The following is a 12223-nucleotide window of genomic DNA, read 5'->3' on the forward strand; positions in this document are numbered from 1 at the left end:
TCAATCTCCCTGGTCACTTGATTACAGACCTAAAAGTTGCAATATTACAACAAAAAAACTTCAAAAACAGACTCCAATGAGAGACTGCTGAATTGGAATTAATTTGCAAAATGGACACCATTAAATTAGGCTTGAATAAAGACTGGGAGTGGATGGGTCATTACACAAAGTAAAACTATTTCCCCATGTTTATTTCCACCCCCCCATACTGTTCCTCACACCTTCTTGTCAAAATGGACCATTTTGATTACCACTACAAAAATTTTTTTTCTCTCCTGCTGGTCATAGCTCACCTTAACTGATCACTCTCATTAGAGTGTGTATGGTAACACCCATTGTTTCATGTTCTCTGTGCGTATATATATATCTTCCTACTGTATTTTCCACTGCATGCACCTGATGAAGTGGGCTGTAGCCCACGAAAGCTTATGCTCAAATAAATTTGATGCTTTCCTGAATGGGGGCCTAAATGTGGGGTAAATTAATAGATAAGCGATTTTAAAAAAACTAAATTAATCCCATAGAATTGTACTACAAAAAGCGAACCAAAATAGTTTTGCCTGCTCAACAACATGAAGACTCCCGATAGAGAAAAACCCCCACAAAGTTAATTTTTTAAGTTTATTTTGAATTATAATTTTTGGATAACCAAGCAGCTCTGTAAAGAGAAAGCACAGAAGAGTAATTCTGGCACTTTTGGATAGTACATAATTTTTTTCCAAAAATTTAAAGCACATTTCAGTCCACTTGCTCGGTCCATAGTCCATGTTATATGAGCTAGATTCACTCATAGGATTCCAGAGGAAAGTAACCACATATACAGTCAATGAAACTATCTTCTTGGCTTCATCAGGGCCTTTAAAACGTCCTCTAGTCTACTTTAGCTAAACAGAATCCATAGTACACATGATAACTAGAGAATACACTGTATTGAAATGAGAAATGTTCAGCACAAATGGGACACTTGGTGGCATGCAGTTTAAAATAAAAGGTATCATTTCAGAAATTTATAAAATCCAAATAGATCAATTAAAAGCAACTAGAAAAAGAATGGACTGTTCATCGTTACTGTAAAAAAGGCACTTGGAGTTAATGAGACCAGAACTGAAGGGCTTGCAGCTGACACAAAGTTCAATTTTGTTTCATAAAAAGGCTCCAATACCAAGGGATGCTACTCAAGTTTCCTGCAGTTTTACATTAAAACAAATTGCTGAACAGATTATAATAAAGACATAAATGTTTACAACCAACTTGTAAAAATAAGAAAAGCATAGTATAAGCAAAATATTAAAAAGCAGCAATGCATAGCCTTCCTTTGAGATAATGCATAACTTTAGACACCAAGTGTCAAATTCTTGTGTTTAAGATACCCTTTCAGTAGCATTATCGTGATAAAATTGACTTAAGAAAATGTAACAAAGTTTCACCTGCTCCCATTCAAAGGAGATTTGAGGTCATAAACCTGCCAAAACAATGTCAATATTTTCAACAGCCTTGATGACTAACATCAAGTAAATGGAATACCAATCACACTCTTCTTACAGCTGTCTCACTGGAGGCATCCATTAAATCACTTTTCAGAGTAATGATTTAATTCTTCTCTAACATTTACACAGTAATGCATTTAAAGTTCTTTCAATGTTGCCCACGACAGATTTTCCTTTTCTCTTCCACAAACAATTAAGCACTTCCACAGAAAGAATATTTGGCAATTTCATACTCCACAGAAAGATGGATTTGCAATAGCTCACTTTATATTAAAAGCCATCAGTGGTCTTTCCTCTCGTTTTTGCCAAGGACTCTTTTTATCTTCTCCTTGGTCATCTTCATCTTCATCATCGTCGTCGTCATCTTCATCATGGATGGATGTTCCGTGTTCAGGACTAGTTAGTGGGTCAGGTGTGGTTTCTGCAGTTCTTTTTATTGTTTCCTCCTGCAGGCTGGGCAACTGGACCCCACTTCTCCTGCTAGCTCCATCCAATAGGCTTCTTAGGGTACTGTCCTCAGGGCTGCAAACTGCTGTTCCACATTCACTGCCACTTTGGTCCATATCATCCAAATACACAAGCTGTGTATAAGCTGTGCTATCTGAAACTTTCTGCTCTCTTTGATGGTTTGCCTGCAGTGGCTGGTGAGTCTGTTGCAGGGACAAATGATCTCCTCTTCCCCTTCGGGCAGATTTTGGTTCATTCATATCAACACCAGAATCCAAACTGGCATCATTACTTCCATTCCTTCCAGCTCTTTGGAGATCAATGTATGAATGTCTAACATGAGCATTTGAACGTCCATCTAGAGAAACAAACCATGCCCGAGGATGAGGCAATGGCTTTCCACCTCCTAGCTCCATCAGAGCTTTTTCTGTAAGGAGCTGCACTTCACTATTCATTTGAGCCAGAGATGCATCATTAAGTGAGGCAGGAATGGATATGGACTCCGACATAGAAGCATTTTGTGGACTCCATTCACTTGCACCTGCATCTTGCAAATGTTGCTGAGATATTGCTTGTGATGATAACTGTTGGGGTTGCATCTGCTGCTGAGGATGCGGAAAAAGCTGCACATGAGGGTTAGAAAGCTCAGCCTGAAGTCTTTCAATATCAATCTGCTGGTCAGCTGGGACAACCAGCGGTTGGCTAACATAAGGATGTTCTCCTGGTAACTTCATGTAATGACCTGGGATGACCAATGTAGGCAATACTTTTCTGTAAACACTGTCATTAACTTGGTCAACAGAATTGCAGCAGATCAACTGACCTGGTCGAGGAAAAGATGTAGGTCGTTCAAGATGATCAACAGAACGAGACATCATACATTCAGTAGGTCTGCAATCTAGCAGTTCTTTTTCAGGGGCTGATGGGGAAGGGTACATTTGTTCCTGAATATTGTATTTACTTCCTGAAGAAATATGGTTTATGGATGCTTGAATCTCTCTTTCTTGCTTTTCAAATAAAGGTTGAGACAGCATAGCATTGTAACTTCTCCTGTGATCTTCTTTGATAGGGGACTCATATCCTTCTGATGTTTCCATGGAATTTCTTAATTTTGAAGGAAAAGTATCCACTGACTTATGGTAGTCTTTTCTTAAAGTCCCACTAGGAGTCAGGTTCTCCATGGAGATTCGGCTCTTGTCTTTCTCCTTATGAGAAAGCAGTTCCTCTCGGGAGCTAAACTCCTGTGAGGTACTGTACGAATGTTTGAGCATAGGAGTGTGCAAATCTGCTTCTCCACTAGAAGATACCATGTGGACAGCACTCATTAACTCCTTAACGCCTGAGTTTTCAGTGTGCCCATTGCTGGCAATAGACATCCCACCAGGAAATTCTGACTCCCGTCGGGAAAATATTAAATTGATGTGGGACATGGAGGTTGATTGATCCTTCTTAGAACCATCCAATGCTGTAGAAAGCTGCAGTTTCTTATGGTGCTGACGTGGTTTCAAACACTTCCTCCTATTGTATGCCATAACAAAAAGAGTTATATATGTTTATGACTGTTATACATAAAAAAGATCAGCAGGTGTGAAATAATGGGGTTTTCAAGCAATGACTCAGTAGCAAAGTTCAATTAAAAAGGAATCAGTGTGAATTAAATAAGCATTAGGGAAACACCCCAAACACTTAATTTTAAACCGGGCTAGTGTCTGGAACAGAAAAGCCTAATGAGAGCCAATAGCATATATTCACTGACAAAGGCTTACAATTCATTTTAGAATAGGGATTGTTGATAACTGATCATATACAGCACTGAAACAGGTAGAGTTATGGCTCAAGATATACACATCTTCTCTTTGATCCACAGTACTAAAATGTCTTCTACAGAAAATGTATAAGTTATAAAAGTGCCATGCTTCACATAACCCCTTTCCTAACAAACATGGGGAATACAGCTTGCACTATATGCAACCAGCAACATGAGGAAGGACTTTAGCTCACTGTCTCTTTCCTTTTCAAGTCCAGTGAGGTACATAATTCTTGTTTTTTTAAATGTAAATTTTTTTCAATAGAAGATTGTACATAATTTCAGTATCATGCAAGCAGGGATGTTTACATTCTAAATGCAAACGGAATGACCAAAATGGTAAATTTTACCTGCAATAATACAAAAGAAGACACAGCAAAACCACAAGTATGAGAGCCATCCCTCCTAGAATTGCCAAAAGGAACATTGTGTGATAGGTGGTAATGTCCTGCATTACAATGGGACCTAGAAGGCAAGAAAACAGAGTTTAGACTTGTGACAACCTTTAAACAAAGAGGCAAATTAACTGACAGTCATGACACTTTCTTCCATGCTGTCAGGATGCTGAATGAGCAAAACTGCCATTAGGTGCTCCCCACCTGCAGTGCCTGCTCATGCCATATCTGAGAAAGATGTGGTGAGAGTGACTGATGGTTCTGCTGGCAACAACGCCAAACAGTTTGTTCTGTGGAAATCCATCTGACTGCAAGAACAGCATGCCATGCTAAGCATTGCTTCCTGGCTCCATCCAATACCACAGTGCCCCAACCTCACACAGCTGAAGTGCAGAAGCCCCTGCAGTGTCTTCGTCCAGTGGCGTGCATGCCGCAGAACTGCTTTCCCTCTGCTGCCTATTTTGATCAATTTGCAGTACATAACAGATGTGGCACATTAAGGGCTTCATCTTTAGAGGTACTGGTTGCTCATATCTCTAGTTCGAGTCAATAAGAACTGTGGGTTTTAAGCACCTCTGAAAGCCAGGCCCTTAAATGCAGTAGAGTAAAACTAAAGATTTTAAGAACTGTTGAAAAACTCTTTACTCACAGAGAAAGAGACACGTATACAATTTCCACTCCCAGTTATGTATGTGTAATCCCATTAGTTTATCAGATCCTTCACACAGTTTGAAATACAGAGCCAAATTTTGTTTTCAGACAGAAAGGTGCAACTCCCAGTGACAGGGTTACATGGGTATGTACTGTGACTGAACAGAATTTTGCCTGTTTGTTTGAACAATGTTAAGGATCTAACCTAGAGGTTTCTAAACTATGGTCTATGAACCACTCGTGCTTCAAAAGCCATTGCTGGTGGTCCTTGGAGACCTGGCTGGGAACACAGTGCTGAGTCTCCTCTTTCCCAGTTGTGAAACAGAAAGGGGATGGGGAGATGAAATGAAGAACAAAAATAGAAAGAGTGATTAACCTGTTCTAAAAATAAATAAATAAAAGGAAAAAACATACTGTATTAAAGAGAGCTAAAAATACATTAATTCTTTCCTAATGTTACTCTTCCATGTAAACTACTGCTTTAGTTGCTACAAGGTATTATGTGAATGGGAGAGGAGATGGCCCATGAGACTCTCAATTAAAGAGTGGTTCCACTGTGACAAAGTCTGAAAAACGCTGGCCTAGCCTTAAGAAGAAAAGAAAGTCAGAGCACAAGCAGAATCTCTACCTTAAAGGAAAAACTACAAGGACAATCAAAACTCTTGATAAGGTGAAATATTGTAGACATATGGGGCCAAATTTGCGACTGGTATAAACACCATTAAAGTCAGAGACAAGAAAGTGACACAAACATCTGCCCCTCTCCCCCTTTTAAGGTACAATTAATTTTACAAGATTATTTTGAATTCAAACCACAGTTTGTCCTTTTCTACACCTGTAACTAAACCTTGGCTCAGCCCTAGGTCAAGCTGGATCTTTCAGCAATTGAATTTTTTTATAGCATAAACTTAAATAAATTGTTTAAGGAAAGAAAGCTGCCAGAAAGAATCTTTCTCCATATACTGAGGAAGCTCAGTGGAATCTATTTGGGCAGATTTGAAAACTAATCCTTACACAGTAGGTTGCTTTGTTTACGTACATGGTACATGGTACATGGTTTGTTTGTGTAGTCAGGACAAGGCATTTTCATCACACTACCTCTGTTATGAACTTATCAAAACCTAATGAATGAAGACTCTCCAAGGAGGTGGTTTTTGTTTGGTTTAAACAAAGAAGCCTGTGTTCATTTGAAGCCGGGGAACTGGAATAAGAGAGCTGGCCACAGGGGAAAAAAAAAAAACTTCAAGCCACGTCATGAATAGTTTCAACAGGAGTACAGGTACACATCACAGCTAGTTTACATTGATTTCTATGTTATTTAAATAGCTTCCTGAATGCCAACCAATGACAGTCTGCAAAGGGCAGTCAACCAGTACAGAATCAGGTATGTTGCTTATTTAGGGCCAAATTCCACCCTAAATTACACCTGGTGCAAGCTCAATGAAGTCAATGAGATTATAGCAGGTGTCAGGACAAAACTTCAAAAGCTTTCAAAAGAACAATTAAGAAGACTCTAAATTGTGATTGTATTAGCTTCAGGTGAATCCATTTAAAAAACTTCAGAACAGATGTTTTAGTAATTGTTGGAACTCAGAAGTACATTGATATCATTATTCCCCTCACTTTCTAGCAATTAATTTACCAGATAGTGGTGACACAAGTGACACCAGTGCAAGGAATACTTCCTTATAAAGTTTCATGTGTAAGTGATTTTGAGTATAGGGATTCCTCCCCTCTCCCCAAAAGATTTTAACCCTTTACTTTCAGATTTCTCTTTTGTAATAACCCATTATTGATCAAGATGTGGCATCTCAGATGAAGTCATCCTGGAAAATATAAGTGTTATATATGAATACATTAATACTCATTACTGGAAATACTAATACATTTCAATTCAGTCTTACCTGGGTTAGTTGGAGACATGGCTGCAACCCAATAACCCAACTGTGGGGCAATGTATGTCCAAGTCAGCTGATTTCCTTCTTGTTGTACAAGCCCTAAACTACTCTTCAACCATGTCCCTGTAAAATACAAGATACAAAATGGGGCATCTTATTTTTTAATATGAGATCAGCATATGCTAGTGAAAAAAAATAAATGTTAACAAAACTTTTGCCTTAAAACTTATCATTAAGCACTATAAGTCACACATCACTCTAAAGATATGGGGAAGTTGCAGGTCTTTAAACACATCTCTCTTTGACAATCATCGCTGAGTCCTTCCATGACAAGTCATTTGAGAAGCTTTATACTAAAAAGAAGCTGTTTAAAATAAAGTAAAGCTATTAAAGCTTCTAAAATGGATGTGGGAACTAGTGGTTGCCATCCCGGATTCCCTTTGCTGGAGGAGGTTATTTCTGAAGCTACTACATAGTGACTTCAAATATATTGTTTTAAATTTTATAAAGCCCCTTTCAGAATTCTCACTGTTCAAAGAGGCATTATGGAATTACAGCAAATCTCTTCAAGCTTCTATTTTGGCTGCAAAGATTTCCTTCTAAGGAACATGGATATACATATACTGTATGCACACATGTATTCAGCATTCCACATCCCCATCTCCCTTACTTGCAATGGCCTTTTAGACGCATAAACCTTTTTATTTCCCTACAGACGGTTTTGTTTTTTCATCTAGAAAACTTTGATTCTTTAACTCCTGTGTTTCCAACAGACAGGGAACTTTTTGGTGTTTAGCAATTTGTTTCAGCAGCACCATCAGAGGCTCAGTCAAAATGCACGTAGTTTTGTGACTAGTGTTTACTAGGTAACAACGCAGAATATTTTTAAAACACGCCTTTCAAGGGAAATGGTGTATATATATTTTAAACAGGTATGATAATCCAAAGGAAATTAAGTTGGTCAGGCTTTCATCCTAAAGTATGCAGAGTACTAACTTTAAAAAAAATGGCGCTTCTATTTTCAAAAGATACAGTGCATTGTAAACCACAGTTTTATGAAAAAGCTTTAAAATTAGATACTTATTTGCATTTTGTTACACATTAAGGTTTCAGCTCTGGGGCCTAATAAAAAAAATTGGTTTAAATTCTGAGCCAAAGCATCTTAATAATGCTAGTAGACTACTCCATTCTCCCTGAATGACGCACTGGATTACTGTGCTTCAGACTACTGAAAATTTAAAAATTGAAACAGGATGTTCTCAGGCTTCTGAAGGGCTATTGCAAGTAGAGGAGATTGCTGAGTCCTGTGGTGCAGCTAATATTCCTTAGAAAGAAATCTTTGCAATTCATACAGAACATTTGAGAGTTTTGCGGTCATTTTAGAATGCCTCTCTGAATAGTAAGGCTTCCAAAAGACATGTTGAAATGTATGTTGATGTAGCATTCTGTTTTACTACCATCAATGGGTGCCAAACTAGACAACAAATAAAAAAAACCTAAATAGAATTGGAGTTCTTCATACACTTCAAAAAGATATCAAATTAGAATATATAGTATCCCATGTACTTCAATGCATAAACACCTGCCATTCTCAAAGGTTAGTTATACATTTCTGCTACAAAGGGGAATCTGAAATGCTGCAATTACCTAACATGTTTTCAAGAGAGCTATATTCAGTACAGTGTTGTATTCTGACTAGCCCTCCCTCCAAATGGTCGTCAGTGTCTCTGGCTTGAAACTAAACCCTTTTTCTGATGCCACTAATGAATTAGAGGAGGAAGTGGTGGTGGAGGAAAGGTGAAAAATTTAAAATGATTGTAAAACACATTTAAGAGATTTTATTAGTTATATGTAATACCACAAAATTAACCTTAAAGTTTTGATGATTTCCACTGTAGTTCTTAAATTATCCACATGAGCAAATCATGGAAGTGTGTGATGAATGGCTTCTTTTAAAGAACATATTTGAATATTTATTTGTTTTTTCTTCTACATAATCAAATCCTTGTAAAGCATATTTTTTGGTCTCAGCATAGCGTTTGTGTTGATATAGTAAAAGTTTTTTGCAAGACACATACTATTTGACAGACTGCTACATAGTGGTGAAAACCATCAACATATACCGACTTGGCATTTGAAACCTGGTTGAACGTGTAGCCAGTAATCACATTCAATATTGGTGCACAGTGGGGGAGTGGAGAGGAAAGTATTTTCTGTATTGTAAGGGAGGTATCCAGTAGGTATAATGTGTCATTTCACACAACATCAGCATCAACATTGTAATTTGAGCACTTCATCTACTGTAATGAATTTGTCTACAGAACAACCCTACAAAGTAGGGAAGTATTATCAGAGGCAATGACAGTGAAATGACTTGGCTAAGGTCACAAAAGAAGTTTCTAGTAGGCCCAAGGAATAAAATGAATCAGGAACTCCCAAGCAGCCACTTTTCCTCTTGATCTTCCACCAGGTAATTTTCTAGTAGCAGACATTTGTCCCTCCAATAGCCTTGAATGAGAAGCTGAGAACATAGCCAACAATCTCATAGGGAATGTCCTTATTCCATCAACTTTTGGTACAGTGACTGCTGTCTGCGACTGAAACGACAATCAGCAAGAACATTGTCCACAGCTGAAACCACAATTTTCTACTATCCTCAGCAGGATCAGCCTTGATAATAAAACCATCTTGGCTTGGAATGAATCCTGTTTCAAAGACATGATGCTAAATGCAGAATGAATAAATATTATTAAAAAGCACAGCAGCATAAAAGAGCATTTGGAGAGTGTGCAGGGGTCTAAAAAGGCAGGTAGAAAAACAGGAACCAAACAGCAGAGAGAGAGAGTGTCTGTGTGGTAGGGGTGATGAGGAGACTTATTCATCAAGCCAAGCTTCTTTTACAGTCTCAATACCCCCAAGGATACAGGCACATTCCTACCTTAGTAGCAAAGCTGACATCTTTGATACTTTATAGGTTACACGATAGAAGTGGGAGACATTTGGACATTAACAGAAATAGATTAATTTACCATTACTTTGGATCAAGTTAAAGGGTAAGGCAGGGAGGCTTTCAGGACTAATATCTAAGACTACAGAAGAAGAGAGGAGCAGGCTCCTGTCCTAGGACTTGAGACACAAACTAGGGCAGAAAGTATCCTCCTCCTTTCTGGTGTAAGTCTATTTTAAAATATATTTCACACAGGCAAAAGTGTGATGCAAGTTTTGTGATTAAAAAATCGCTAGGTCTGACTGCTCAAGAAATTCCTTAAAATGCCACTTATTTCAGTCTCTGCAACAAGGCAAGTTTAAGGGGAGTCAAAAACCTAGGTGCAGTTCTTATTGACTTCAGTGGGACAGTGAGTGCTCAGCACTTCTGAGAATCAGGATCTTCAAGTTTATCCATGAATCCCCCATCACATCAATAACTGGATAACTCTAGAGAATGAGGAATTTTATATCTGCAGCCAAATCCAAGTTTATGGCAGGAGTCATTATTGCAGCTATTCACTAGGGGGAACATGTGTCCAGCTTGCCTTCCTCACACTGCTCTGGAACAAACAGAATCCTTGTAGTGCCTCTTTAAAAGCTCTTCTGCTAATTATGTGCCTGCACAGCACAGTGATCAAGAAGCTAACAGAGACTACACTCTTAGCACTGTGAGCAAAGCTCACTTTTCATTCCAGCAGAACAAGATTGCTCACATTTTTCCAACAAAAGGAAGCTCTGTACTTGTAGAAAAAGCAAACAAAAGGGCGTACAAAGCATAAGGCTAGGCAGCCTTCTTGCCTGTCCTCCACTCATTTAGCTCGCCCACCAGTTTTTGCTAACTGCTGGCTATCTTCCAGAACACTAACTGGTCAGTGTAACACAAAACGCCAGCTGGAGAAGCTGGCGTTCCCTCTCTCTTAAGAGAGGGCCAGAGCTCTAGAAACGTACTTGGTACCTACTACATGGGTCACCACTGGACACCACCATGGGTCACACTTATTTCCTATTTTAAATACAGAGAAAGCTTTGGTACCTCAAATACCACTATGTGGTGACAACTGGAAAATGCTGAGTTTTTAATGGAGATCACTCTATCCTCAGAAAACTAAATACATTGCCTCACGCCAATGCCAAGGATGGTTCCCCCAGGGCTCTAGGTGACAACCTGATGGGAAGCCCACTGCATACCCCTCCCTGCACCAAGACTGTACTAAAGGCCCCTCTCGTCTTTTATATCTGTCATTTCTCACCAATAGGTATTTGATACATTTGAGTCTCTCCCCCAGGTGGCGGCCAAAGAGTGAGGTACTCCATCTTCCATAGCAGCAGCAGCAGCAGATTATGCCAGTTCTTCTGGTCCCAGTCAAAGTGCTGTATTTTTTTCTTGCAATAAGGTAGCCACAAATGTACACAGTATTCCAGGCAGGGGTGCACTATCAATGTATATAACTGCATTATAAAATTTGCACTATTAGTACAGTGCTCACTTTATATTATTTTATTACAAATATTTGCACGTAAAAAAGATTAAAAAGAGATAGTACAATCTATAAGCCAAAGCAGGAAGGGGGCATAGCAATGTTTAGCATATCTGGCATGTAAATACCTTGCAACACTGGCTACGTCACTGGCATGCGAACACCTGTTTTCGCTTTCAGATGACATTGCATATAAGAAGTGGGCAGTATTATTTCCCATAAATATAAACAAACTTGTTTGTCTTAGTGATTGGCTGAATAAGAAGTAGGACTGAATGGACTTGCAGACTCTAAAGTTTTATATTGTTTTGGTTTTGAGTGCAGTTATGGGAAAAAAAATTCTACATCTGTAGTGCAATCTCTTTATTGTGAAAATGCAACTTACAATACTATTTCTTTTATCTTTTATACAGTGCAAATATTTGTAATAAAAATAAAGTGAGCACTGTACACTTTATATTCTGTATTGTAATTGAAATCAATATTTGATGTAAAAAACATCCAAAATATTTATAATAAATTTAAATTGGTATTCTATTATTGTTTAACAGTGCAATTAAAACTGCAAGTAATTGTGACTTTTAAAATCTAGTTAATTTGTTTTGTGTTAATCACTTGAGTTAACTGGGATTAATTGACAGCTGTAATAATTACCCAAAGAAAAAAATATCTCTAGTCTAGATTTCAACTTTTCATGCTGCCCTGGATAAGCATTGGTCATAACTGTGCTGGACCAGGAACAGCAGAGAGAATTAGTCCCCGTCCCTGCCCCATGCTCCCTCTTCCTTGCATGAGGATGGGATGTGGAATAACTTACTTCATCCCTTTTCATAGAGCAGCTTCCTCTCTTTCAGGGTGCCCAGCTAGATACTCTGGCCTGTGAGCAGGGAGTTGGAGTGCAATGGAGGCAGGGCTCTGGCTGAGTGAGGGTTATGAAAAGCTAGGCCATTGCACCCAACTTTCTCCCTCCCTTCAAAAAACAACAGAACAAAGAAGACAATCACAAATCATCCACACTGCTAAGTAAACTGTAGATATGCTCAGATAGATGAGAATTTGTTGGATAAAAAGT

At 38.5% G+C, this 12223-nt stretch overlaps 1 protein-coding gene across 1 annotated transcript in view; it reads right to left on the minus strand.

Annotated features, from left to right (window-relative positions):
- Positions 1-607: 607 nt before the first annotated feature.
- Positions 608-12223, minus strand: part of FAM171A1 (family with sequence similarity 171 member A1) — a 124561-nt gene continuing 112945 nt past the window's right edge. The window contains exons 6-8 of the mRNA XM_045007683.1: positions 6692-6808; positions 4092-4206; positions 608-3452 (exon numbers count right to left, since the gene is read on the minus strand). Of these exons, the coding sequence (XP_044863618.1) occupies positions 1748-3452; positions 4092-4206; positions 6692-6808 (1937 nt within the window). The 3' untranslated portion in view covers positions 608-1747. The remainder of the gene's footprint in view (positions 3453-4091; positions 4207-6691; positions 6809-12223) is intronic.

The sequence above is a fragment of the Mauremys mutica genome, chromosome 2 (assembly GCF_020497125.1).
Source record: "Mauremys mutica isolate MM-2020 ecotype Southern chromosome 2, ASM2049712v1, whole genome shotgun sequence".
NCBI lineage: Eukaryota > Metazoa > Chordata > Testudines > Geoemydidae > Mauremys > Mauremys mutica.